General features: G+C 50.1%; 8 protein-coding genes across 8 annotated transcripts; 3 read left to right on the forward strand and 5 right to left on the reverse strand.

Moving 5' to 3' along the window:
- Window positions 1–1,664: 1,664 nt before the first annotated feature.
- T069G_02464 (uncharacterized protein) lies at window positions 1,665–4,374 on the forward strand (the record flags this gene model as incomplete). The annotated part of the gene is made up of 5 exons (XM_056169674.1): window positions 1,665–2,156; window positions 2,253–2,425; window positions 2,500–3,793; window positions 3,859–4,152; window positions 4,216–4,374. The coding sequence occupies 5 exons, from the start codon at window positions 1,665–1,667 to the stop codon at window positions 4,372–4,374; spliced, it is 2,412 nt and encodes an 803-aa protein (XP_056030566.1).
- A 1,008-nt stretch (window positions 4,375–5,382) lies between these two features.
- T069G_02465 (glycosyl hydrolases family 16 domain-containing protein) lies at window positions 5,383–6,302 on the reverse strand (the record flags this gene model as incomplete). Its single annotated transcript, XM_056169675.1, has 2 exons — window positions 5,383–5,460; window positions 5,529–6,302. The coding sequence occupies 2 exons, from the start codon at window positions 6,300–6,302 to the stop codon at window positions 5,383–5,385; spliced, it is 852 nt and encodes a 283-aa protein (XP_056030567.1).
- Window positions 6,303–8,391: 2,089 nt separating this feature from the next.
- Window positions 8,392–9,302, reverse strand: T069G_02466 (subunit 11 of the general transcription factor TFIIH domain-containing protein; the record flags this gene model as incomplete). Its single annotated transcript, XM_056169676.1, has 2 exons — window positions 8,392–8,915; window positions 8,987–9,302. The coding sequence occupies 2 exons, from the start codon at window positions 9,300–9,302 to the stop codon at window positions 8,392–8,394; spliced, it is 840 nt and encodes a 279-aa protein (XP_056030568.1).
- Window positions 9,303–10,061: 759 nt separating this feature from the next.
- Window positions 10,062–10,436, forward strand: T069G_02467 (uncharacterized protein; the record flags this gene model as incomplete). Its single annotated transcript, XM_056169677.1, has 2 exons — window positions 10,062–10,310; window positions 10,371–10,436. 2 exons carry the CDS (start codon window positions 10,062–10,064, stop codon window positions 10,434–10,436), a joined length of 315 nt encoding a protein of 104 aa, XP_056030569.1.
- An 828-nt stretch (window positions 10,437–11,264) lies between these two features.
- Window positions 11,265–13,482, forward strand: T069G_02468 (uncharacterized protein; the record flags this gene model as incomplete). Its single annotated transcript, XM_056169678.1, has 5 exons — window positions 11,265–11,667; window positions 11,765–12,225; window positions 12,490–12,555; window positions 12,616–13,033; window positions 13,175–13,482. 5 exons carry the CDS (start codon window positions 11,265–11,267, stop codon window positions 13,480–13,482), a joined length of 1,656 nt encoding a protein of 551 aa, XP_056030570.1.
- A 440-nt stretch (window positions 13,483–13,922) lies between these two features.
- Window positions 13,923–15,143, reverse strand: T069G_02469 (fungal pheromone mating factor STE2 GPCR domain-containing protein; the record flags this gene model as incomplete). The annotated part of the gene is made up of 2 exons (XM_056169679.1): window positions 13,923–14,332; window positions 14,396–15,143. 2 exons carry the CDS (start codon window positions 15,141–15,143, stop codon window positions 13,923–13,925), a joined length of 1,158 nt encoding a protein of 385 aa, XP_056030571.1.
- A 1,766-nt stretch (window positions 15,144–16,909) lies between these two features.
- T069G_02470 (indoleamine 2,3-dioxygenase domain-containing protein) lies at window positions 16,910–18,376 on the reverse strand (the record flags this gene model as incomplete). Its single annotated transcript, XM_056169680.1, has 1 exon — window positions 16,910–18,376. The coding sequence occupies one exon, from the start codon at window positions 18,374–18,376 to the stop codon at window positions 16,910–16,912; it is 1,467 nt and encodes a 488-aa protein (XP_056030572.1).
- A 1,773-nt stretch (window positions 18,377–20,149) lies between these two features.
- On the reverse strand, window positions 20,150–24,378 carry T069G_02471 (ankyrin repeats (3 copies) domain-containing protein; the record flags this gene model as incomplete). Its single annotated transcript, XM_056169681.1, has 7 exons — window positions 20,150–20,204; window positions 20,282–22,345; window positions 22,398–23,166; window positions 23,223–23,306; window positions 23,373–23,735; window positions 23,778–24,164; window positions 24,222–24,378. The coding sequence occupies 7 exons, from the start codon at window positions 24,376–24,378 to the stop codon at window positions 20,150–20,152; spliced, it is 3,879 nt and encodes a 1,292-aa protein (XP_056030573.1).
- Window positions 24,379–25,218: the final 840 nt, after the last annotated feature.

Here is a 25,218-nt window from a genome sequence, read left to right on the forward strand (position 1 = left end):
GAGCAATCACGTCACAAGCCGATGCAACGTCGATTTGATCAGATTCACTCTCAACATATAGGAAAATGGAGTTGCTGTGCAGTGCTATTGACGAGGATAAGGATATTTGGGGGAGGAAACCGGGCTGATGTCTGGATTTGTTTGCTGATGTCGAGGCGCATGACGCGACGATCGGAATTGGGCATTTGATGTAATTTTACATTTTACAATTTCCAGCACTGTGCAATTCGCAATTCCAAATCAAAAGCAAAAGCTCCTCATGCATAGAGAGCTCAATCTCTTACACGCAGCTCTCCGTGTTTCCAAGTCGTAGTAGTAAGATAGAGTACATGTATGGAGCATGCTTACCTCACATGAGATCATGTACCAATCAGCCCAGCTGTTTCATTGGCGTGTCTGTCGCACAGGGCTTGACGTGCGGGATTCGTGCCTCAGGCGCAAACATCTGCCGCAGACCCAAAACTACGCACCTAGTCTGACGCATACGCAGGCACCAGCGAGCCGGTGCCTCATAGTGGGATCGCCAATGCCCCCCGAAGCAGCCCATCAATTTTATGCGCACTCGAATAACTTTTCCCGGCCACTTTCTGCTTTTCGCCGCCGTCGCCTCGCACTGTGCAGTCTCGCGCCCGCGCCTTATCCGTACCGTGCGGCGGCACCAGCCCCAAGGCCAGACGAGGCACTGAGAGACGAGGCTGCGCGCACCAACCCGACGCGGCTCTTGCGCTGTCTCTACCGTGCGAGATTTATTCTGGTACGGACTCAACCGCCACACTCCTTTTCCTGCCCCGTGCGCTCGCCGTACTGTATGAACTCGCGTCTGCGCACCACCATCGCCTGGCTTGGATTCGATTTACTTGCACCTTACCTTACCTTTCACTACCTCCACAGCCTAATCTGATGTCCATCGCGACATTTGTCTCCACGGCCCAGCGCGAGTGCTGACCCTCACAGCCTGGACGACCAACGGCTTCTTGTGCCTCTGTCGAACTGTCGCAGAGCCTCAACGCAGCTCCCGCTTCTTCTGCTTCGACTCGGCCCTCGACGTCTCTTGTCTTATTTCTGCCGGCCCCAGACGAAACTCTACCGCTCCGCTACTGTGCTGTGTTCCCGCGCTGCCGGTACGCAGCACTAAGGCAACCTCGCTGTAGTGCGCTACAATCCCAGCCCCCAGAACAGAGGCCTGCTCAACTCTCTTCTCCATCCTCCATCTCAGCCGTCTCTGCCTTGCCCCGGCAGTTGGACGCATCTCTGCAGCAAGTGCGGCATCTTCGCTGCTCCGCGACGCCTGCAGTCGCCAATTTTCTGCCTGTCCGCCATCACCGACCGTCGTCGTCGCTTACAACGCCACTCTGCCCATCGCCTGGCCTCGACAAGCGCGTCTCTCGCCGCTGCGTTCGACAACTCAACTCGCTCCGACGCGGTTCGCGATAGCTTTCCGCAGATCTATTTAGCTCTCTCTCCCGCTTCGGCTCTCTCTTGATTTTCAGGGTTCTGTCCCATCTCGCCCACGTTGCCAGCCCTGTCGGGCTTTTCGCGCGGCGGCACCTGAGTGGCTTACAAGGCAAACTTTGTTACACCATCTTCGCCTGATACCTTGCGTTTTTTGAGTTTTTTCCCTCTCTATAAAATCTGTTAAATTTCCTCCTATACTTCCAGCAATCATGAATCCCAACGTTGGAATGGCAAACATGACGCCCATGGGTGGCCCAGTTGGCGGCGCACCGATGCCCATGATGAATAATGGCGCTATGAATCCTCAGATTGCCGCTGCAGCTGCGGCACGGCAGCAGCAAGCCAGTGAAAACCAGCGCGGCGTTCTCAACACATATATCTACGAGTATTTCCTCAGACACCAGATGTACGAGTGTGCCCGCTCCCTCCTCAACAGCGACCAGCAGGTCAACGTCAACAAGGACGCCGCTGGCCGTCGCGAAAACGGCAACGCCATGAACGGCGATGATCCCATGGACACCGACTCCAAAGACGACGGTGATTCCAAGTTGCCGGACGACCTGCCCCCGCCTAAGCTGCCTATGCCCGCCTCTGATACGTCGTTTCTCTACGAATGGTTTTGCGTCTTTTGGGACATCTATACTGCCCCACGCGTCAAGGGCGGGAGCGGCATGGTGAATCAATATGTTCAGCACACTCAGGTACGAAACAGATTGTGGAGCACTTTTTTTTTCCCCTATGCTCTTTTATTCTGGCGTTTGTCAAGTTGAAACATCCTTGCTAATCTGAATCCGCAGCAGCAACAGCGAATGAAGCAGACCCAACAGCAGGAGATGCTACGTCAAATGCGCCCTGATTTGGCGCAGCAGCAATATCAAGCTCACTTCATGAGAAACATGCAAAATAACAACATGGCAATGACCATGAAGCAGAATAATCTTGCTCGGGCGGCTATGGCCAATAACCAAAAGTAAGCAGTCCGGAGAGGGCGGCCTCGTCTCTTCAATCACAAATTTGTACTAACTATTTACTCTCTCTACCTAGCCCTCAAATGCAGATGCTCCAAGCAAAGAATCAGATGCAGCGGGATCCTTCTAATATGGACGGCAACCGGGATCGGCCATCGTCTCCCGCGTCGGGAGAGAATGCGCCGTCTCCTTCAAAACGCCCACGCCTCGACAGTGCCCCGTTCAATGCTAACCAGCCCGGTGCTATGATCCCAAATGGTCGTCCAGGCCAAGTCATGCCCGGCCAGCAAATGGGTAATGTGGCCAACGCTCAGCAGCTGCTCGCCACCAACGGTATCAACCCCGCGCAGCTCAACCCCCAGCAGATGCAAAACTTTGCCAATACGCCACCTGCGGCACAGCAAAAGTCTATTGCAACTTACTCCCACAACCTTCAGCAGCATCACGGCAACCAGATGGGCAACAAGCAGATTCCCGGCGTAGGAGGACCTCAAAACCAGAGCTCGCCCATGATGCCACAGGGCCCTGATGGCAACACCCTCAATGCCTTTTACAACCCCGAGATGAATCCCGGCGGTATGCGACCAGCAGGCCCAGCCGGCGCTCAGGCAGCCGCCGCCGGCAGCAACCATGCCCTACAGGACTATCAGATGCAGTTGATGCTGCTTGAGCAGCAGAATAAGAAGCGCCTGATGATGGCCCGTCAAGAGCAGAGCGACATGGGTGGAATCCCTCGAGATGGCCAGCCTGGCGCCCCCGGACCCAACGGACAGCCTTTCCCAGACACCTCGCCCCAGGCAATGAGATCCGGAACCTCTCCCAACCCCGCAGAACAGATGAAGCGTGGCACACCTCAGATGAACTCCGGCGGCATCCCCTCGCCTGTTCCTGATGGTGGACAGTCGCGCGAGTCGCCCAACGCCATGAACTTCCTGGGCAACCACGTTGACGTTAGCATGGCACCTCACTTCTACAAGGGAGTGGATGGAGGGAACATGGGACAGGCCCAGATGAACGGCATGCGTCCGCCCAGCTCACACCCTGGCCAGCCATTCAACGGCCCGATGAATGCGCAGCAGATGATGGCTGCCCGACAGCAGCAGCAGCAGAACGCGCAGGGTAACCCGCAACAGTGGCAACCTGGAATGAATGGCCAGATGGTACCTCAGGGAATGCAGCAGGGCCAACAAGTTCAGGGAACTCCCCAGCAGCGATCTATGCCTCCTCCCTCGGCACCCGCAGCCGCGGCGGCCAACACAAACAACAGGACAACTGCGTCGCCCCAGCAGGCTTCGGCAGCGCCTCCCACCCCTAGCCAGACCAACAAAGCTGCACCGAAGAAGAAGGACACCAAAAATGCCAAGGACAAGGTAAGCTCTGCCCCTAACATTCCCATTTTGCAATCTGACGGATCTTATAGCGAGCCGCTGCACAGAAGAAGACAAATCAGAACGCCAACAACGCCGCTGCTGCCGCCGCCGAGAACAATGCGGAAGCTGACGCGGCAGCACCAGCTACCCCCATCACTCCCGTTGTCGGCGGAGCCTTTAAGAACGCTCAAGCCGGAGGCCCCGTGCCAAACGCAACTGCCGCCGCCGCGACTACAGGAATCCCCGCCCCGGCTGCCGCCGCCAGTGCGCCGGTGCCACCGCAAGCTGCCCCTGTACCACAACCCACTCATGACATTCAGAATAACGGTCTGGGCGGCATGGACAACTTTACTATCCCAGTAAGTCATGCCAACACGCCCTTTCGCATGATTAGACCCGAGAAAATTAACCTTGACTTGCAGGATTTCGGAATGGAACTGGCCAACCCACTCCACTCTGACAACGTGCTCAATGACTTTGATTTCGACTCATTCCTGAATGATGGTGATGCCAACAATGAGCCGTTCGACTTCAACGGAGGATACCCAGGGCTGGAAGGCGGCGAGATCGGTGCGGAGTAGGAGGCCAGCCTGTCGCCAGAATCGCTCCAATTATATCGGGACACGGTGCAAGCACATCGCGAATCTCTCGCAATGCAGTCGGTTCTGAGAGCGTCGGGCGGGCAGTTTGCCCCGAAATAGGCGCCCGCGAACTTTTGTTCGATATCAAGATGGGTCGGCAGTTTTTTATCTTTTGTTTTGTTGCTTTGCTTTCCTGGGTTATCTCTAATCTGGCATCATTCGATACGGCGTTTCAGTGGATATCTATATCAATGGTCATGCGGCGATCCGGTTTTCCCAGGGTCTTTACTTTGATGGTTTGAAACGGGAAAAAAAGAGATGTTGTCCCTGTGGATTTTGATTTTGTTTTTACCCGTTCCCTCTACTTGTCCACACCCCCTTTTTTTCTTTTTTCTTCTCGTGTCTTTTTTTCTTTCTTCTTCCTTTCCCTCTCTCTCAAGTAGTGTTACATGTCATTTCCTTGCTGATGGAAGGGGAACGTGGGGGTTTGGGCGGAAGAAAAACAGGCCCTTCCCCCTTTGTTCCCTTTTTCCTCCTGTAAAATGTTTTCTTGGCCTAACGTTTCGATAATGGTTTTTTTCGAAGTTTCGCATACCACATAAGTCACTTGTTGTAAAAGATCAAATTAATGTTACCTACTATGTGTACTGTTTGTCTATAAAATGATGTGATTCGTCGTTGGAGCGGTATTGGTCACTTTGAATTGAGAGGAATTTGCCGTGTAACTAGCAACGTCTCGATTGATGATGTTATATACAAGTCACCAATAGTAATGCAACAGGGTCAATGATATGAGTTAGGAGTCATAACAGTCGTCGTCATAAGGTATCTTGAATATATATACAGTGAATTGAAATGATGTCCCACGCAGGGACATGTTGTCATGACATGTGCATCATAAAAAGCGCCTTCTACCGTATCTACCCAAATCCAAAATTTCCTTTTACTTTTTTTCCATCTGTTTCTTTTTCATATCGTCCTCCCCCTCTCCATCGAGCTAAGCTCCCCTTATGAGGAGTAGACGGCAACGTATTGAACTTCAAACATGTTGCCCCAGCCGGGCAGAGTCGCCTCGTTAGGGTCACCCTATTATTCCGCAGGTTAGCCATCCAAGTTACGTCAATAAGAAGAAAGACAAAAAGGAGTAAACTTACGGGCCATGTACCACCAACAGCAAGGTTGAGGATGATGTACATTGGAGAGTGCGCAAGCGTAGCCCAGAGCCCCTCGTCGCCAAACTGGGCGCCGACAAGGGTATGGAAGAGGGTGCCGTCGAGGTACCACTCGATCGTCTCCGTCTGCCAGTTGTTGGACGAGCGGTTGATCTTGAGAGCCCAGGTGTGGAAGTCGTCGTCCTGAGGAATGGGAATGCTCTGGCCCAGGCCCGAGGGCTCGTTGCACGCACCGCCGCCGGTGTGGTCGCAGTGGGCGGTGCCGTAGCCGGTCAACTGGCCGTTGATCTGCTCAAAGATGTCGAGCTCTCCGCAGAGAGGCCAGGGAGTGCCGTGACGCATGGAGTCGCCCAGCATCCAGAAGGCGGGCCACATGCCTTGCTTGGTGTCGAGGGGGCTGGAGCCGCCACGCAGAGCGGCCTGAACTTGCATGGTTTTGCCAGGAGCAGGAGTCCAAGATTGGATGGACTCGATGCGGGAAGACGTCCATTCGCCGGAGGGAGCTTGTTGAGGGACGAGCTGGAGAGTTTGGCCGCCAGAGAGCTGCATGTTGGAGTCGGACTGGGTGTAAGTCTCGAGCTCCTGGTTGTTGTGGAGGTCGGTGACGACGGTCCATTGGGTGAGGTCAACCATGTCGCCTTGCTCGCCAACAAACGTCTCTTGCCAGACGAGGTTCATGCCGGGAAGGTTTGGGGAGAGAGTGGCCGAGACCGAGGAGATGGCCAGGGCCAAGAGGTTGAGAGATTGGAAATGCATCTTGGTGATGAATGTTGTTGTTGTTACTGTTGGTTTGATATCGTTTAGAAGTGGGATACAAGGATCTGTATCAGCGGAGAGAGTCTTGCTCTGACGGTTGAGAATCACGGTCAACTGAGGGAATGAATATCTAGACTTGGACAAAGGAGTGCCTGTCTGTCTGTTTTTGTTTTTGGTATTTTGCCTGTTCAACAGTAACAAGAAAAGGAGTGCGCAGAATCGACCAGCGAAAGGAAGGGAACGGCCACAGGCCTGAGAAAGGGAATGAAGTTTGAAAAGAAAAAAAAGGGTATCAAAGCAACCGCAGAGCAAGACGCATGGTGGCAAGGACGGGGAGGAGTGGCAGAGGAGCTGCTTAAGTAGATTTACGAGTATTGAATGGCCCCAAACCGATGCGTTGTCGTTGCATTCACCGTACCTGCACTAACAACACTAGATCCAGGTACGAGTACATCTAGTCGACTAAGATAATAGCCATCGTTGATACTGCGGCCGTCCTCATGCTCAGGTACCTTGCATGGAAGTCCTAACCTCCAGTCCAGTCATGCAAGCCGCGTATAGTTCAGATCCACCACGGCCCAAGCGCCCATCCCATCGTATAATGTGACTGGGTCCGAGTGCTAAGAAGAAAAAAACCCGCCCAGGAGAACATAAGGCGGATAAGAGAAGAAGGGGGAAGAAAAAAGGCAAAATCCTAAAAGGCAGCCAGTAAACGCCCTGGCCGAGGCGGAACGTTGGGCATGCTAAGACGCACGTTCTACGCGGGCTTATGGAGTGATTGATAGGCGTGATGCCGCCCCCGAAAGGCAGAAATTCCTACAGGGCTACAGGGGGGGGATGCTGGTTTAGGCGCGAGAAAACGTGCAGGGATTGGGGGCCAGGCACAGAAGTTGAAACACAGCGGAAACAGGACCGGGGTTGGTGCAGTAGTGTGCTTATACTGGGTGCTGCACGTTTGAAAGTATGTGCGTGGTAGCGAGCAGGTAGACTTTCGGATTTCATGCGTTCGAGGCTGGATTGGCTGTGGTGAGAAGATAGATGGATTGGGTGTGATGCTGATGCTGAGATGTGATGGGCAAGGGGGATAGGCAGCCTGATGCGGGCGTTTAGCAGTCATCTTGGGAGCATCGTGAGATTGGAAGAAGAGATGGGAATAGACGGGCAGCGGTTTTACTACTACCTACTGTACGCCGTTAGCTGGTTGCTGATCCATCGAACGAAGCTGATCGTCGTCTCTAGCAATCAATCACAAACGCGGCCCCTGGGCATCACCATCGCATCGCATCTCCAGAGCAGATCGCCTCGCTAGAGTCAATAAATGCCCCTAGTATAGAAGTTCCATCAATCCATTTCCAAATAGTCCATGCACGTTCTTCAATAAACACCTCACAGTAAGTGACTACCTTTACTCTACACCTCGGGTACACACCACAAACATGTGAATAAACAGCTCGCATGTGCCTCGTCCCCCATCATCCCCAATCGGATCTCTCCCCAAAGCAACAAGGGAAAATAAAGAAAAAAGGGGAGAGAAAAATAAAACAATAGCCCGCCACTCGGCAAAGGTAGTTCCTAGTTCCCCTACGAAACAAAAAGAAGCCCGATAACTGCTGGAAACTGCATGATGCTACTGTAGCAAATACGAGAATGCCGCTCCGGATTGGCTGACTGCGGCGCATCTTGGGCCAATGAGCGGCCCATGAAGCCTCATTGACTCGCGCCCCCCAAGTCAGGAGGTGGCCATTTTTGCTTTTTTGCTTTTTGTTTCGTTTCCTTCATCTTGTTTATGGGTGCCTTTGCGTGATGGTATTGGAGAGGCTAAGACAAGGGTTTTTATTTTCTAATTTTCTTTTTCTTTTTTTTGCCCTTCAAATTCCATGGATGTCTTTTTTGCGCCTTACTTGGGCTGTGCTTTGCTTAGGCGAGAGGCATCGTGGGGGCTCCATCCATGTGCCCCATTGAATCCGAACAGGGGGGGCCACTCACTCAGCATGTTTGATGTTTGATGTTTGATGCAGCGCGGCAAACAGAGACACAACATACGAGTACCGGTTACCTGGAATGTTCCATTCTGATTCACCTCAAGTCCTCAAGTCATACCTGTACTCGTACTTGACATGCCAGCTTCACCGCTATCGACGCTGTTCCCCAGCGAGTCCCCAAGCCTCTTCCCCAGATGCACAATCGTATTCTCGTAGATCCGCGCAGCGTCCAGATGTAGCTCATCCTCATCAATGTCCCAAGACGGACCACCAGCATCGTAGCTTTCACCCGTTTCTGTTTCGTCGCCATCATCTTCATCGTCGTCTTCGTCATCATCCTCCTCTTCTTCTTGCTCACCACTGCTCATGACTTCCACCATGAGCACCCTCGTCTGCTCTACAAGACTCCGGCACCGGACCATGTCGGTAGTCGTCATGCCCGCTCGCAGCCCGTTTTCAAATCCCGGAAGTGTCTCATTCGTCTCAATGTCCTGGCCGGAGAGCAGGCTGGCGAAGCAGTGGTCCAGTTTGTGCAGCAGGTCAAATGATGCTTTTGATGACGGCGGGAATGACCGGACGTACTGAGTAAAGTCACTGGCCAACTTGAGCAGAAATGGTATCTGCAAGCCCGCTGGTGTTTCGTTTAATGTTAGCATTTACAATCATATTATACAAAAATACTAGGTGATGGCAAATACTCACGAGTCCCTGATTTCCACAAGACATTCACAATCTCATCAAGCTCCCGGCACACCTCCCCAAAGGTCCTAAACCCAACCACTGTGTCTCCTGGATTCGGGTTTCCAAACTTCTTTACGTACCGGCGTGAGACGTAAAGCAGCTTTTCATCTACAAATCTCCTCACCATGTCCTCCTTGTTTGATCCGGGCCGCAATGCACTGTTTCTCGGGTGCGGCAGGTTTGATGCTGCCCGTGAAGAGGCTGAAGAGGGAGCCGGCGAAGGGAGTCCGCCTTGGGGAGGAATAAAGCCCCCAGGCTGTCGCGGTGAATCCGTCATGGCTGTTATAGTTTCTGTAGTTGAATGCGCAACAGAATACAAGTGTATTAGCGCCCTGTGCTTGTGCTCTCTGCTTCAGATGCCGCTGACACGCTCAATGACGATGCCGCTGTGGATAAGCGGGGGCGGGGTGTTGGTGACTGTGGAAGCTTGAATAGATACCCTAGAGGAAAGCAATTTGATTACCGAGAGAGTAAAACAAGCGCTGTCGAGGCTGGGAAACGATGGGAATTTATGTCTGGTTGATGAAACTTGGAGAGGAAATGGCTATTCTACATACTTCAAGTGCAAAAAACATATGCCGATGCGATAATATGGCTATTGGATGAACTTTGTTTGGTTAGAGCCATCTTAGTAACTAAACGTGATGCATGTAAGCTTGAGTTCTACAAGGAAAAGTTAATGAGTTACGCATCTAAAGATCATTGGAAGTACAATTCTCTTTGCAGAAGAACAACAAATTTTTGAGGGAAAAAAAAAAAAAAAAAAGAATCATCTTGAAGTTTGAGTGTGCTTTGCTTCATCAACTCGTACTATCGCGAGCAACATCCAAACTGCTGCAAACGGCAAAAAAAGTGATTCCGCCCGGGCTCGAACCGGGGACCTTTTCGGTGGCGTCAACTAACTGTTAACGAAATGTCATAACCAACTAGACCACGGAACCAGATGCTCTATTGCTTGATACTGGCCTAGCCAATTCCAATCCATGTTCTGTCCAGCAGTCTCCCAATCATGTGACCCAGCAATTGAATGCGACCGATGGCGGGGCGATTTCGAATTTTCGATGCCCTCGGTGACGTTCGCATCGAAGCAACTTCTGCCCATCACGCTTTGCGCTTCATCGCCTCCGATCCTCACCAATTCTTCAGCAAACTCACAATGCCTCCCAAGCGAATCTACGGCGAAAAGGGCGGCCGCCGCGCCCCCAAAGGCTTCGTTGCCTCGACTTATGAGACCTTGACCTCTGCCGAGAACGCCGCCTTTGTCCGCAGCATCGCCATCTTCGGAGTGCGTTTTCCACGACTGATTTCGAGCTATGCGCAGGGAAGCTGACATTGGAAAATCCAGGCTGCCGTTACTTTCCTTTCTAGCTCTTGGGGCGAGATCCTCCTGCCTCCGTACGACTCCCGATAAACCGAATCACTATGCGCAACTATAACTAACAACGATGTGATATAGTCAATAATGGATAGGCACTCTCCCTACACTCCCTCACGATCCAACTCCGATTAACAATTCGACAACCCCCAAAATCAAACCGAAAATTGAGTCATTGTACATTAGAAGGATGATTGTATACTACGATGCGAGATTTGCGCGGCCTGCTGCACGCGATATAGAACTTGCGGGGCGACTTCAGGTGGATGATGCGGCTCGACAGTGGCTTGTCGGAAATGATTGACTCGATAATGAAATAAAAAGAAAGGCGCTCTCCATTTTTGGAACATTCTTCGAAGCCTGTGTTGTGCACAATGTGAATCCTTTTTCTTGTTACTCGATCCGATCAAGGGTGCTTTAGGAGGTTTATTTCGGTCGTGATAGCCGAACAAGGAGACCTGGTATGGGTGAGGAAAAGGGGTGTTATTTTTGGAAAGAACTTTGGATGACGCAGCCTTTTCGTCTCTTCACCTTTTACTTCTTGCTGGTTAAAAGGTTGGATGAGAAATGGCAGCTGCAGTTGATCGCAGGACCGCAGGGCCAACGACTCGGCAGCTTGACGTAAACATTGGATCCAGGCGCGGCCTCATGGCAGAGGTTTTCTTTTGACTGCATTGCCTGCGTATGCACAGTTGTTTTATTCAGCTTCCCAAAAGTTACTTGTTATTTGTTTTCCTCCTCGTTTCCTCGCTCTCTTTTCTACCCTCCTTTCTTTATTTATCCTCGCTCCGTTTCACAGGCTCTGCAGTCGGTTGGATCCCTCTCTTCTGCTGTCATATTCGAAGACACTATCTGACGGAAACAATGTCCTCTGTGAGTACTCGGCGTGCGCCTAAGTCGCAAGGAGGGCTGGCCCGGCTGGTATCCAAATTCGAAAACCTTGGAACATCAAAGACGCCTCAAGATATTGGATCAGCAGGTGAAATCAGAAACGATCCGATTCCCGCCTCCAAAATTTCAGATGCTCGGCCAGTGCAGAAAAATGCAAGAGATCGCGTAGTCGGCTCATCAAAAACCTTGGCACCGCCATCTCTGGATCCTACAATTGCCACAAGAGGCCGGTTGGAAACGCCTCTCAAAGATAGCCATGCTGGGACCACTGCAACTCCATCGCCCAAAGTTGGGAAACTGATCTCAAGGAGAGGCTTGGCGGTTGCGGACATGAGGAGATTGTTCGAGCGAGGAAATGATAAGACTGTTACTTCAAGTGAGCAGAACCCAGTTCAATGGCACTCTTCGACCGATACACAGTTATATCTTTTTGAGCAATAACATGGATGAACTATGAACTAATATTTGGATAGATGTTGCGCGAACGACTACCTATGAACCTAAACGCGTTGCTTCACCTACCACGATCACCGAGTGTAATGACCATAAACCGTTCTCTCTTGCGAATAGCCCCATGAAGGGATCGTCGGCCGTAAACGATTCGGGGACACTGGCGAATCGGCAAGAAGAAAGAGACATTGTTCCCGACCTGGTTGAGCATCCCGAATATCTGCCACGGCCGCTCACTTCGCCCGATCGCTTCTCTAGACCCCCAGGAGAGGGCAAAGCTGCTATCGAAGACAATAAAAGCACTTGGCAAAGAAATGAACCCCGATTCAAGATACAGGGTGGTGTATTTTTACACAAGACTCCTGCTCCGCTCAAAAATATGGTGGTTACAGACGTAGGGACCTGGCGCCCAAAGCCTCTCGACACATCCGAGGTGGTCTTGCACTCTGGGGGCGGAAACTTGGGAAATGGTGGCCAACATTTGGTACATTCTTTTGGACGAGTAAAAGGGGACGGCCCAGGGCTTCTGGAAGATCTGCAAACTGGTGTGACTCTCTGCTATCCTTGCCGCGACGCTGTGCTATCATCGATGAGTTATACTGACGGGGATGCCAAAGAACCACGTGGACAAAGGGGCCTGCTGTTTCCCACATCCAGATCAGTTCCCTCTCAGCAGTCAAAGGTTTCCAACCTCCGGAGAAAGTTTGACAGCGCGTTGCCTTCATCAGTCTCGATGCCATCACTTTAGAAGAGGCACCCACGGACAGACACAGCCAACGACAAACAGCCACTTCTGCAAAATAAGGCTGAACAGGTCGAACGAGCCCCAAGATCCAGCCTGGAGACACCATCAAGGCCGATTACTTCCCAACAGGGCTCTGTGCGACCGGCTTCCACACAAGATGGCTCCCAGCCGCCTCGTTCCGGAACTTTGTCTGGAAACGGCCGGAGGCTCAAAGAGACGATTGGTCTTTTTGAGTCAATGAGCCACCAAGCCAATAGAGATGACGGATTGGGGAATATTCCCAAGATATCTTCGTCTCCGACATTCCAAAGGACTGCCGCTACGAAGGGTAATCTTGCTAGTGACAAACTCGAGCGGGCAGCAGCCAAATCTGAGGACGTACCACCTCCTCCCAGACTGTTGTCACCGACAGAAGATCGACCTCCACGGCCATACGCACGATCACCAGGCGTAGATAGTGCCAGCAGCCAGGCTAGTGATATCACGCCCTTGCTCTACACGACACCGTCCATGATCAAGACAAGGCGCCATGAGAAACACTTTGTAAGTAATTAGCACTTAATCTTGAGTCTCATAATGACGTTGGAATTGTAATCAGTGGCCTAACTTGTCAAGGGATCTCTATTTAGATCGGGATGGAGAAGAAAAGCGAAGTTGAGATCTGAAGACGGTGCCGTGCAACGCCAAGGATACAATATCGACGGTGAGGCAGGGTTCGACTTTGAGCAGAAATACCACAAGATTTCGTGCGATGAGACATGGACAGATGGCAGCGAGGCTTCCTCTACTACCCACGAACCTATGATTACAGACCGCCACCCTTCCCTTCGCCTTTTGCGTCGGCGTCTGATGTCTCGTAGCCATGGGCTGTTTGTTTCAGAGGCTCACTGTACTCTTGAGCAGCCGCAGCCAGTGCGAAACAATGAGCTACGGAATCTTCCTAGTCTTTTTGGAGAGAGGATGGCTGTATTGAGGGCACGAGCTCAGACGGAGTAGAGGAGGAATAGGATCGCGGAGGAGCATTAGAAGCAGATTCACTTAGAACTAGTCCTCTACTGAAATACGGATGTTGTTATCACTTCATTTGTTCGTTCATGCGCGATGGCTGGCTTTCAAAAGTATTTCATGACCTACATCAATCCATATTGGGAGGCTCCGTTGCTGGGATCATGTTCACTAGGTAGACAAGCCATGAAGTTACAAAGTGAAAACCTTGGAGTTGAGAAGGTTTATCTTGTATACGTATATACCTAGGTATCTCCTAATCCCCATTATATCATGGACAGCTATAGTGTCCCAACTTGGCAAGTTATATCCTCTCTGCTCCCCAAACTAATGACCATGTGAAAGCAATATTTGCTGAATTTTCAAAACGCTTGCTAATGAAGTGCAAACAAAAGAAGCAGAATAAAGCAAAATGGCCACCGACATCAGTACTACTTGCGCAATTGGCTTTCACTTGCCTCTGTCCTGGAGTGAATCTCCTTTGGCTGCACATATCCGTCAATCTGTCTGAGCTCGAGATCAATTGGGTCGATGTCATCGCGGACCGGAGCCAGGACGGTGGTATCAGCGATGTGAGATCTGGTGGCGGAGCTGGTGTTTGTGATTGCTGAAAAGAGCGAGCCGGACTTGAGGGGCGTGCGGGAGGAGTCGCGGGTTGACTTGTACTGGGCCTGGTAGGATGATGAAGGGTATGAGGGTTCGCTGGAGGGAGTTGAAGGGGCTTGAGATATGCGCTGTGCGGCGATGGAGGCCAGAGGGAGAACGATTGCGATTGTTGTGGATGTGAGGGAGCCGGCTTCGAAGTTGATGAAGCGGCACCATTCGAGAATGGCAAAGAAGACTGTAGAGAGTCTTGTTAGTGAGAGAACATCATGATAAAGAGGGGGGAGAGAGGAGAGCTTACAAGGGATAAACATGAGGATTCCGTTGGCCATGATGAGCACCTCCATCGGGGTCATAGCCCGGCGAGAGGGAAGCACACCGCGGTTGCTGATCAAGTGATGGATGATCTTGGAGTTGAACAAGGCGCAGAACCAAGCCATCGAGCAGGTGTTGAAGATGAGTGCCGTCTTGAACAGCCAAGCGTACTTTCGGGACGACTCCAAGCTGAGGATACTCTCGCATTGGACCACGGTAAAGGCCACTCTAAAGGCGGTGGTGATGAGGATAATGAGCAGAGATAAGAAGCAGATTGTGTACTTCGCCTTGTTCGCAAAGAGCGAGACCATGGTCCAAGCCTGATGCATGAGCGCCCCCTCGACAATAACGGCGAGAAACATCGAAAGGATTGTGCCGGCGATGCTGGTGCGGTAGTTCCACTCGGGGATCTGGGAGTAATCGCCGCTCCAGACCTGGTAAAAGTGCGAAAAGGGCGAGAGGAAGTAGAAGGCGAGGAAGACGGTGCGGACGGCGCAGACGATGAGGGCGAGGACGTGCAGGAGACAAGAGGCGCGGAGGAATTTTGACGACGGGGTGGTGAGTAGGATGACGAGGAGCATGGTGAGGGAGGCACCGAGCTGGGCGCCGTAATTGATGACGATGCTGACGGTTTCGTCGTTGAAGGCGTCGATTAGGGAGATGGGGATGAGGATCGGGGGATAGTCGGGGGACACGATGATGGTGATGTTTTGGGTGTATGGGTTGAAGGCCATTTTGGCGGCTGAGTTGCTCTCGATTGAGTGAGTGAGTGGTTCGTTTGATGGTGATGCTGAGATTTTTGGGTGTTGATGAAAGTTGGTGATGTTGGATATCTTGGTGTTGAGGCTTGGTTTGAGAGGAGGATATATTGAACCAAAGGAAGAAACCACGAGACAACGAATAACAGCAAAAAAGAAGCTATACAGCCTACCCAAAGCGAAAACAATGAAGAATGTTTCTAAAAACAGATGACCGACTCAAATCATCGCAACTGAAGCCATTGTTCCCAACGCCCTCCATTCAGACCATCGTCAGCTCACCTCACCTTATAAGAGAAAGAAACAAACGGTCACCCATCGCCCACCACCGGCACATTGTCTCGCAGGGCATAATACCACCCAAAAATTCCAATCTCAAACAGGGAATAATACATTTGAACTGAAGTGAGCCCGCATCACCGCTTCGGGCATTAAGAAAAGGGAATAAAGTGAAGATGGGGATTGAAATGCAGTGGGCGGGAGGGCTTAATATTGTTGTTGCGGGAGGTGGCGTTTTGCTTAGTATTGTTCTTGAGACGGGGGCTGCGGCAGGGGATCCGGATTGGGATGTTTGCGGGTTTGCAGGTGAAGGATCGTTGATTACTGCTTATTATTTTAATCTATTTTATTTTTATGTGTGGTTTTGTTGTTTAGGTTCTGTTTGGAGGGATGCTTTGAGTTGGTGATATTTTTGGATCAAGGCCGGTCTGTAAGCTAGATGCACTTTATTTCAACCACAATTGCTATCCAGTAGATGCGAACAGCTATTCATGATATAAATAACTTTTTGTATGTATCGACATCCAAAAACATCACTGCACAGATGCTGCAGAAGACAATGAACTGCGCACAAAGTGGCCAGTGTCACACGGAACCTGCCGAGCGCTCTCCCACTAACACGCATCCAAGTGCCGGGCACCTGTCATGTCATAGCTTCATGCCACCTACACTCCAAGTTCCCGGTTTCTGGATCACTAGTGCTCGTAAGCTACTAATCACGTTGCTACTCCTATAGTATTAGACTCGATCCTCATGCTCTCTTCGCCATTCTGCCTCGTCTCAATATCTGTCCATGTCCATCAGCTCCAGGTGCTACAAGCGAGGCCTGCATGAACCAATAGTCTGCAAACAAACGAACGCCCCCTCACGAGAACAGCAAACGGCACGAAATTAAAAACAAAAAATCCTGCTTTCGTCGCCGTGTAACTCCCGGGTCGCCTCCGCGGCATCCTCCGCTCCCTCGTATCGGCCCGCCGAGCCGCTGTCAAATGAGCGGAGAGAGAGAGACGAGGCTTGGAGACGGTGTGGCGGATGTTTGCTGGACCCTTGCTTGGAGGGGTTTGGGATTGGCACATTTTGCGGCTGAGGAAAGATACAAAGAGTCACTGGCGAGGAGCGGTCTGTGTTACTGGAGAGGAATGAGAAATGAGCAAAAAGTCTTGCAGAGCAGTCTATGAGTGGTGATGTGGTGTCCATCATCTATACACTATCCAACTTGGGAAAACAGTCCAAAATACATGGCCACTATGGGTGGCTCAACTGCCGTCAACTTCATACCATCATTCGTAATCTTCCAGAGTGTGTGTATGTATCTCTGCTCTAATAGGTCCAACCAAAAACAAAAACAACCGCCCGCCAAAAGTAACATCTAAAAAAAAAAAAAAAAAGCAGACAGTTTACCTCCCATTATATTCGAGAAGCGTGTTGAATAGCTTCCAATCCCTCACCGAGAAACCAGCATTTTAATACGAGCAAATACCACCAACCTCATCCTCCATCGTCCAAGTCCCGGCGAGACCTTTGACTTCGACATCTTCTGTTTCCGAGGGAGCGCCTTCATCTTCTTTGCCCAAGAAGAAATCGCCGCTGCCTTCCTTCCTCACCTGTCTCTTCATAAACCTCTTCGTCCACTCTTCAACAGCCGGCTCTCCCGTCTCATCCCGCGCCTGCTTGAGGAAGGGAATCAGAGCCGTGCCGCCAGTGCCCTTTTGACTCTTTCCTTCGCTCTTGCGAGAGGCAATGGCAAGATTGAGAGGCCGGCGAGCGACTTCGGGGCTGCGAGACCTGCTGCGGGCGCGGACTTGGCGAGATGGAGTGATGACATAGCGTGTGACAATGGCAATGTGCTTGTCTCTGAAGGCGCTCAACATGGCTAGACAGGCGTCGTAGGCGAGGGCAAGCTGAGTATCTTCAGTGTGTTCTTGGACGTATTCGCGAATATTGGCCACGCGAGAGACATCCTCGAGGAACTGCGCATGGGGACCTGGCATGTAATTGCGCATCTCCTGGATAAAGTTGTGCTTTGCGCTTCGGCCACGGCTGTCTGAATCGGATGAGGCATCTCTCTTTTCACCCGTAGGTCGGTGCTGAATGCCCAAGGCAATGTCGAAAAACTGAATCAAGCTGCTCTGCGCGTTGCTTCCTCCACTGTATTGTCGGTATTTGTCGTTGCCTGTGCCGTCGTCGTAAATGACTCCAAACGGCAGGCCGGCTTCACCCATGTTCTTGCTTCCGGCAAGGAAAGGCCTGATGCGGTTGTAGAAGATTACGGGATCACAACTCTCGTGCATCCTCTGTAGAATATTTGTCAAGTCAGTCAAGCGCTCAGCGAAAGTCCGCAGACACCGTGTAACAACGGCAGAGTCGTTTTGTCTCGCGGCCGCAATGGCAGTGAGCATGAGAGACATGATGGGAGCGCCGCGGGCCTCGATGGCCACCGAGACGAGATAGAACCATGATTCGTCAATTGCCCCGGTAAACGTAAAGAGCGTGGCCAAGTTCTCCAGGTTGTCAATGTCTTCATCCATAAATAGCGGTTTGAAGTTCCACAGGCAAACGGCTGCATAAGTCGCCACGGGCGGAACCTCCAAGTGGCGCGAAATATCCAGCAGCGGAATCGAGATTTGAGGCGGCAGTCGATCCGAGGGTGAATCTCCGCCCCAGATGTATCCGTGGGCCATGAAGCAGAGCAGTGAATATGCTCGACGCCACTCGGCATCGTGCTCCAGGCCCACGGTCGACAGCACCGGCAGGCGGTCGATGACGCCGCGCAACCGGCGACTGAGGATCAGAGCCTGTAGATTTGCCACGATAGCCTCCCATTTGTTGTAGTAAGGATCTGGTAGACGGGTGAGAGGGAGAGTGCTGGGCAGAAAGCCGTGAGTGGGTGAGATGCCGTAATCGGCGAGGACGGGGATCGGAGGAAGCATGTTTTAAGCTTCTCTTCCTTAGTGAGAACAAAGGTAAGATCCGGCAAAGTCGAAAGTCGCGCTTAGATCCAAGCAAAAGACCCAAAGCAACCGATAGTGAGGCAAATAGTTTGATGGAGAAGTTGAGAGTGAAAAAGACCTAGGAGGAGTTTTGAGTCCTGAAACAGTCGTTGGCTTGACAAATATTTTTCGAGTTGCGTTAGCGGGGGGACGCGGCAACGCCTCCTAATTTTCCCTCGGTTTTGCGGGATAAAAGCCAAACAATTTCTAAGCCGCGGCGATAAAACCCAGGGAATCTTCGGACTTGTAATTGCTAAAAGGCAATGACGAGTCACAAGACGGAGTTTCTATTGCGTGCGAACGCGGGGGAGAGAGGTGTCAAACAGCAAGGAACAAGAAGAACCCGGATGGAAATGTCTCCGGGAACGTTGATGATGAGAAAATGCGGAAGAGAAATGACACATCGGCCCATGCCGCGCAAAGAATGGTCCGATTTTGGTTAAACCTTTCTGTGGCGAAAATGTCATTGGGTAGGCTATTATTAATGTCTCGTTCGTCTTAGTTTCTTAGCCCGACTATTTTGCTCATCGACTGGGCGTTAGAATCCGATGGTCCGGTCGGGAAAAGCCATCGGACGCCACCAAATGGAATCTCCCGGACACCAAGTTTATTCTTTGCTCTACGGACGTGCGGAGGAGATGAGGGGAGATTTCCAAGGCGGTAGACTTAATGCTGGGAGCCATGGAAGAAATTTCAGTGTACAGTGCTTGAAAGTCTTGGAGATTCTCTTTTCTCTCGTAGCTTCACAACTTGGGGTTCCACAGTGCTTCTAACTTGCTTAGACTCACACGTGACCAGGCATATGTCGGATTGAACATCTTCTCAGTATATCAATTGCGTATCTTAAAGGATCAAAGTGAGTTCTAGAATTTATTCAAGAATAAGTTTTATCTAAGGTGCCTAACACAAGGGAGGATATCCACGCTGATGGCTGTGAGTTGACTATTTCCCAAAACCGACCCCTGCTCTAGTTGCCAGAGGTGGGCTTAGTTGTCCAGCCAATCAGAGACTATAGGCACGTACTAACTTACTTATACAGGTAGACTATTGTCAACTTCAATGCAGCCTTGAGAATGGCCTGTGTCCAAGCCTTAGGTGATGAGTTATGAAGACGCATATTTAATATATTCAATTCCAAATCAAACACAAAGAATGTCAAGACATGTCCTGTTCCGACCTGACGGGAATGGTCTTTCAAGAAAACGGAGAGCCTCCGGTCCCCCATATCCAGAATTTATCAGTAGCTTTACAATTTCCTTATCCCCTCTGCGAAGAGCCAATCCTAAAGGGTCATAAGTCCATCTAAAACTTTTCTTTATAATAATTCCATCTATGTCGAGTAGACGAGAAATAATAGCCAAGTTCCCTTTCTCAACAGCCCTATGCAGAGGATTGCATCCGTCCCAGTAGTTGACATCCACATTGTACTGGAGAAGCCAATTCAACAATGAGAGGTCGCCTTTATCAATCATGCTATGTAGCATGCGGCCGCCACAAACTGCTGCATCTTCATCTATGCTGACGCCCTTTGCGATGAGCCGCTCCACTGTCGGCCAGAGACCTGAAATAATGGCGCAAGAGAGGATCGACTGTTCAGAGTGTTTGGCTCCTTGCGCTAAAAGCAAATCAACTATTTTTTGAAACCCATGTCTTGAGGCTATCATTAACGCTGTTTCGCCTTGTTCGTTCTCAGCATCTATGTTAGCTCCTTGTTCAAGCAGCATGGCGGCTAAACTCGTATAGCCAGATTTTGCCACAATATGTAACGCTGTCCATGCCTTGTTACCTCGGATGTTCACATCTGCTCCGTGTGCAAGCAGTCGTTCAACCAAATAATAATCGTACCTTGCCGCAATATGTAATGCTGTCCGTCCGTCGTTGTCCGGGATGTTCACATCGGCTCCATATGCGAGCAAGATTTCGACCACGCTCGAGTCGTAATAGCTCACAGCTATGTGCAAGGCTGTCTGGCCGTCTCCATTTCGAATATCCACGCCTGCACCATGTGCGAGCAATCGTTCAGCGATATCGTCGAAGTTTCCATATGCAGCAATATGCAACGCTGTCCGTCCTTCTTTGTCTCGGACGTTCACGTCTGCTCCATGTGCAAGCAAGACTTCAACAATATCTAGGCTTTCATCCCCTACAGCGATACTCAACGCTGTCGAGCCCGAATTGTCTTGGATATCCACGGCTGCGCCATGTGCGAGGAATGGTTCGATCACATTGGCGCTACTTGATTCTGCAGCGATACGTAACGATGTGCAGCCGGATTTATCTTGGGTGTCTATGCTTGCGCCGTTTGCGAGCAATGCGTTGACTGTACTCAGCTTTCCATCAGACATTGCAGTGTCATGCAACGCTGTCACACCCCTTTTAGCCTGGGCCCTGACATCTGCACCGTTCGAGAGAAATAGTTGGACAATGTTCGCCCGGTCGTTCAATGCAGCAAGATGCAATGCTGTGAAACCCGCTTTATCTTGGCTCTTTATATCTGCACCATTTGAGAGTAGAAGCTCGATTATACTCATCTGACTAGAAATTGAAGCGATATGCAACGCTGTCGAGCCCTCCCCATCTCGCATTTCCACATCTGCTCCATGTGTGAGCAATAGCTTAACTATACTTTCTCGATCGGCCTCTACGGCGACATGTAATGGTGGTATTTCCGGTCCATAATCACTTTTGATCTCTGTCTTCGCGCCCCCTGTTAAAAGCAATGCTGAGACCTCTTCGTGCCCTCCCTTTGCCGCCAGTGCAAGTGGACTGAGGCACCACCAATTTTCTTCAAAGGTATCAGTGCTGTGGGGTTGAAACATCTCGTCCACTGAAATCAATGCCGAACGAACCTCCTTGGAAACAATGACAGGACTGCCTGCTTGGTTCCTGTTTCCGGGTTCTAAATCTGCATCTTTATCCAACAGCAATCTAACAATTGATGATGCCCCTCGTTTTGCAGCTAGCTTCAAAGGCGTCGTGTAGAAAAAAGTGTCTTTCACTTCGATATTGACCTTTTGTCTTAGTAAGAGTTCGACGATACCCGCATGCCCGTTATAAGCTGCCCACCACAGAGGGGATCTGTTCCGCTTGTCTCTAACATCGGGGTCGCATCCCTTGTTGATTAGCTCTGCCACTATGCCTGATAGACCTAAGCAGGCTGCGACATGCAACTCGACCACTTGCTCCGAAATTTGGAGTAGATCATCCGTTTCGTGTGTAGAGAGGTTGGTGCGTGCCAAGTCTATCTGCATCAAGGAATCGTGCCACAAATCTGAGTTCATCCTGATGTGAAGGAAAGACTCTACTCTTTGGATTTCTAATCCTTGAATTAATAAAGCTGCTTCTGTATGATATGCCCAGAATTCTGTTGCATAGTTGTGAAAATTTCCTTCATCATCATTTTCGTTCTTGAAAACAGAACGAATTGTCGAAAATGAAAGATATGACATGCAAGTATTAGCAATCAATTGCTGGGATTTTTCCATCCAATTGTTATTTGATCTTTCAAAATATTCTTGGATAGTGTAATGGGCTAGTCGAGCCTCTTGAGTTTCGCTTTCTATCACAACAAGCGGCGCGCAAGCTTGAGTGATATGACTAGCAGTTGGGAAATTATCTTCATCTATCATACATTTTCTAGTGTCAATTGCGAGTATTAAGCGAAGTATGCCGAGTGGAAGTGGTTTCTTGGATTTTACCACCCACGCAAGAATGGTCATTGCGTCTGTGGGCAAATCGCCTTTTTGTTGCTGTATTCGTTCCATCGCCTTGTGATAGGCTTTGCTTAGAACATCTACTCTATCAATTCTTTCTTTTGGGTATGTCTTCAAACCCTCTAGTGCCCTCCGGACACTGGCAATGGATCTCTTACCAACAAGAGAGTCGATGTACATCTGAGCTAGAAGAAACCTGATATGGTAAGCTTATGAATACAAACTTTCACTGCTCACTATTCACTTACATCCCTTCAATAGCAGACTCTATGCATTCTTTGATCTCCTCTTGTAAAGGTACGTTGCTTTGCACAAAATCGGGCAGCTGGGCCATGCGTCTATCAAGGAACGAAAAAATGTCATTTTCGCTGGGAATGACCTGCCACTTTATGGCGCCCTCAAATCTCTGTTCAATGGCGTGAACCTTTCGAGATGTAGCGCAAATATTAAGCCCTTTCTTTTGTGCAGCAAATAGGCTATCAAGCAATCTTGTGCGGCTATAATCATTATCGCCACATTCATCCAGAGCATCAATAATAACGTAGGCTCTCGAGAGCAATGATGTTATGACCTGGAGCAGATGGACGAGCTCTTCAATCAGCGGCTGACTACCTTTCTTCTTATGATCTTCATAAAAACTTTGTATCCTTTCTCGAGAAGCCTGGTGATCTTGGCCCAACTGCTTGATGAGATTTGCAATGAGCTGCTCTGGCTTCTGTGCGTCTTGGCGGTCGAACCGGTAATAGAAGAAAGCAAGGCCAATCGTATCATCGTGCCGAAATTCACGGCTCAAATAGTCTATTAGGATAGCTGTCTGAAAGGTCTTTCCGGCACCAGGAATGCCGGGACAGAATAACGTCGTTCGTGAAATGTTTTTCCATTGCTGAAGTTCTTCAGAATTTAAGAGGTCTTGCCCTGTTCCAGGTTCGCATTTCTTGATGTAGTCATGATGCATAGACGTAGAGTCAATAGAACTCAGCCATGCCAGAGCTTCGTTTTCTTTTTGAAGTTTTTGATCTGTTGAAGCAGTAAGTAAGGCGTCTACTATCATCGCAAAAATGCAAGCTTCTTACCCCCGATAAGGCTATCGAGGCCTTTCTTGGTCTCTCCAAAACCGGCTTTAACATGTCGACTTATTTGATACAGTTCATCCTTGACTAAGAGAATGGCCCGTTCAGGCTTATGATCAGCTCATTCTACGATGCGTAGGTGATATAACTCACCCTCGTTCAATATATCTATTATGGGCCGCTCTCCTTCAACATCACTTGACTGAACGCAACCCAAAAGCTCCTTTGCGAATGCCGCTGCTACTACAGCCGCGTATTTCTGCCATGTTTTGTTCTTGTGGGAGTCCACATAGTCACAGATACCTCGTATCACAATACATGGAAAACTGTTCATCAGTCCGGCAGCCTCCGTTTCAACGCAAAATAGTTTCTTGCCCAGCTCCTTGTGTAGCCTGTCCCGTAATTCTGCATCCTCGATTGTCGTATTGCTAGATGCTATAAGACCGTAATGAATGCGCATAGGCCGACCTTTTCTTTGCATGATTTGGGATGGGTCGCATGAATCGCAGCTTTCTCCTTCCTCACCATCCTCATCCATAGCTTCGGCAGGGTTCCTACTGACATGTAGATAGACTGATTTGAACAATACATCCTTAAGTGAAGTGGAAAACAGATATGTCTTTGCGGCTAGTGGATATTTTTCTCCGAATTGGTCAAGAAAATCCGGGATCTTTGAACCCTCTAGTTCGTGTTTCGATTCTAGTTTGCCCAGTGCTGATAATAATGAGCTGGGTGGATTGTTGAGAGAACCAGTCCTTGTAAACTTTCCCCCTTCAGTTGACTTGCCGAGATCCCACTGAACAACTCCAGGAAACTGACCATCTGGAGTGCTCACAACTACATCGCCCAGTCTCACCTTTGGCGGGATTCCTCCTCCTATGCCGACCAGGAGACCGATTTTGATGGATGGAAATGTTTGAACCATTTGTGTAGCCACAGTGGCTGCTGAGTTCGGACCAGCATAACCTTTAGGCAAACAAGCGATAACAATGTTATGCTGGCCTATAGAGCCAAGTGTATAGGCATTGGTATCAGTAGGAGGCTTAGATAGACTTTCATGCCTCTCATCTAGCATGGCCATAGCTGCAGTTTGCTCTTGTGGCAGCGCGCAGACCCATCCGACGTTGTAATCAGCATGGGATCTGGTGTTGGGACTCATTTTGAGCGTCTTCAACCTCGCCTTCCTGGCGATCACGGCACTTTAACTTTGAAATCGTAAGGTTTCATGCGAATCTTCTCAAATTTGAGTATTTAGCATATCCAATGAGAAGATTTTGGCGAAAGAGTAATGTGCAGGCTTACCCTTTCCTCTAATGCTAAAGAGCCGTGCCATATGAGGACGAAAATGCGGAGGGCGTTCAGGCAGCAATAATGAGGCTCAATTGGCACAGCCTTACAATTAATACATCTCGACCAATCAGTGTGGAGCATCCTTGAGCCAATCGAACGAAGTTCCTAATGCTGCGGCAGCATCCTTCCTACGACTCATCTCGTCTACGCAATGAGAATTCTTGGCAGGCGGTGGACTTGTTGGATTGGCTGCTTCAATGGGATCATCCATTGCGAGAAGAACAAGACAGAATAGCCAAGTTCGGCGTTGGGGGAAAAGCGCAGACCGCCAACCACCCCCATCTCCCCATCGGCGCATCACCACCGACATAAGTCAGTCATCGGCGTACTGCTACCGAATTCGGTAACCCATCGCCGGTGTATCGGACCTACATGTGCTTCGTAGATGGAATTGGAGGCAACTCCCCCGCATAATATGGGGTAACTCCCCTGCATAATATGGGGTTTGGCAAGAAGATCTGGGGTTAATACATGTACTAGTAGTCATTAAACAAACCATGAGGTGAGCTTCAAGCACAATATCACATCCTTGTCCAGTAATGCTGCAATTGAGCATATATTGATAGTAAATAAGCGCATTGTAGAGTAGGTACATTATAAAATGCAACTTTTTAATTGGTACATCGTTTACAACTTTCACACATCTTTC

Source organism: Trichoderma breve, chromosome 2 (genome assembly GCF_028502605.1).
Source record: "Trichoderma breve strain T069 chromosome 2, whole genome shotgun sequence".
Taxonomy (NCBI): domain Eukaryota; kingdom Fungi; phylum Ascomycota; class Sordariomycetes; order Hypocreales; family Hypocreaceae; genus Trichoderma; species Trichoderma breve.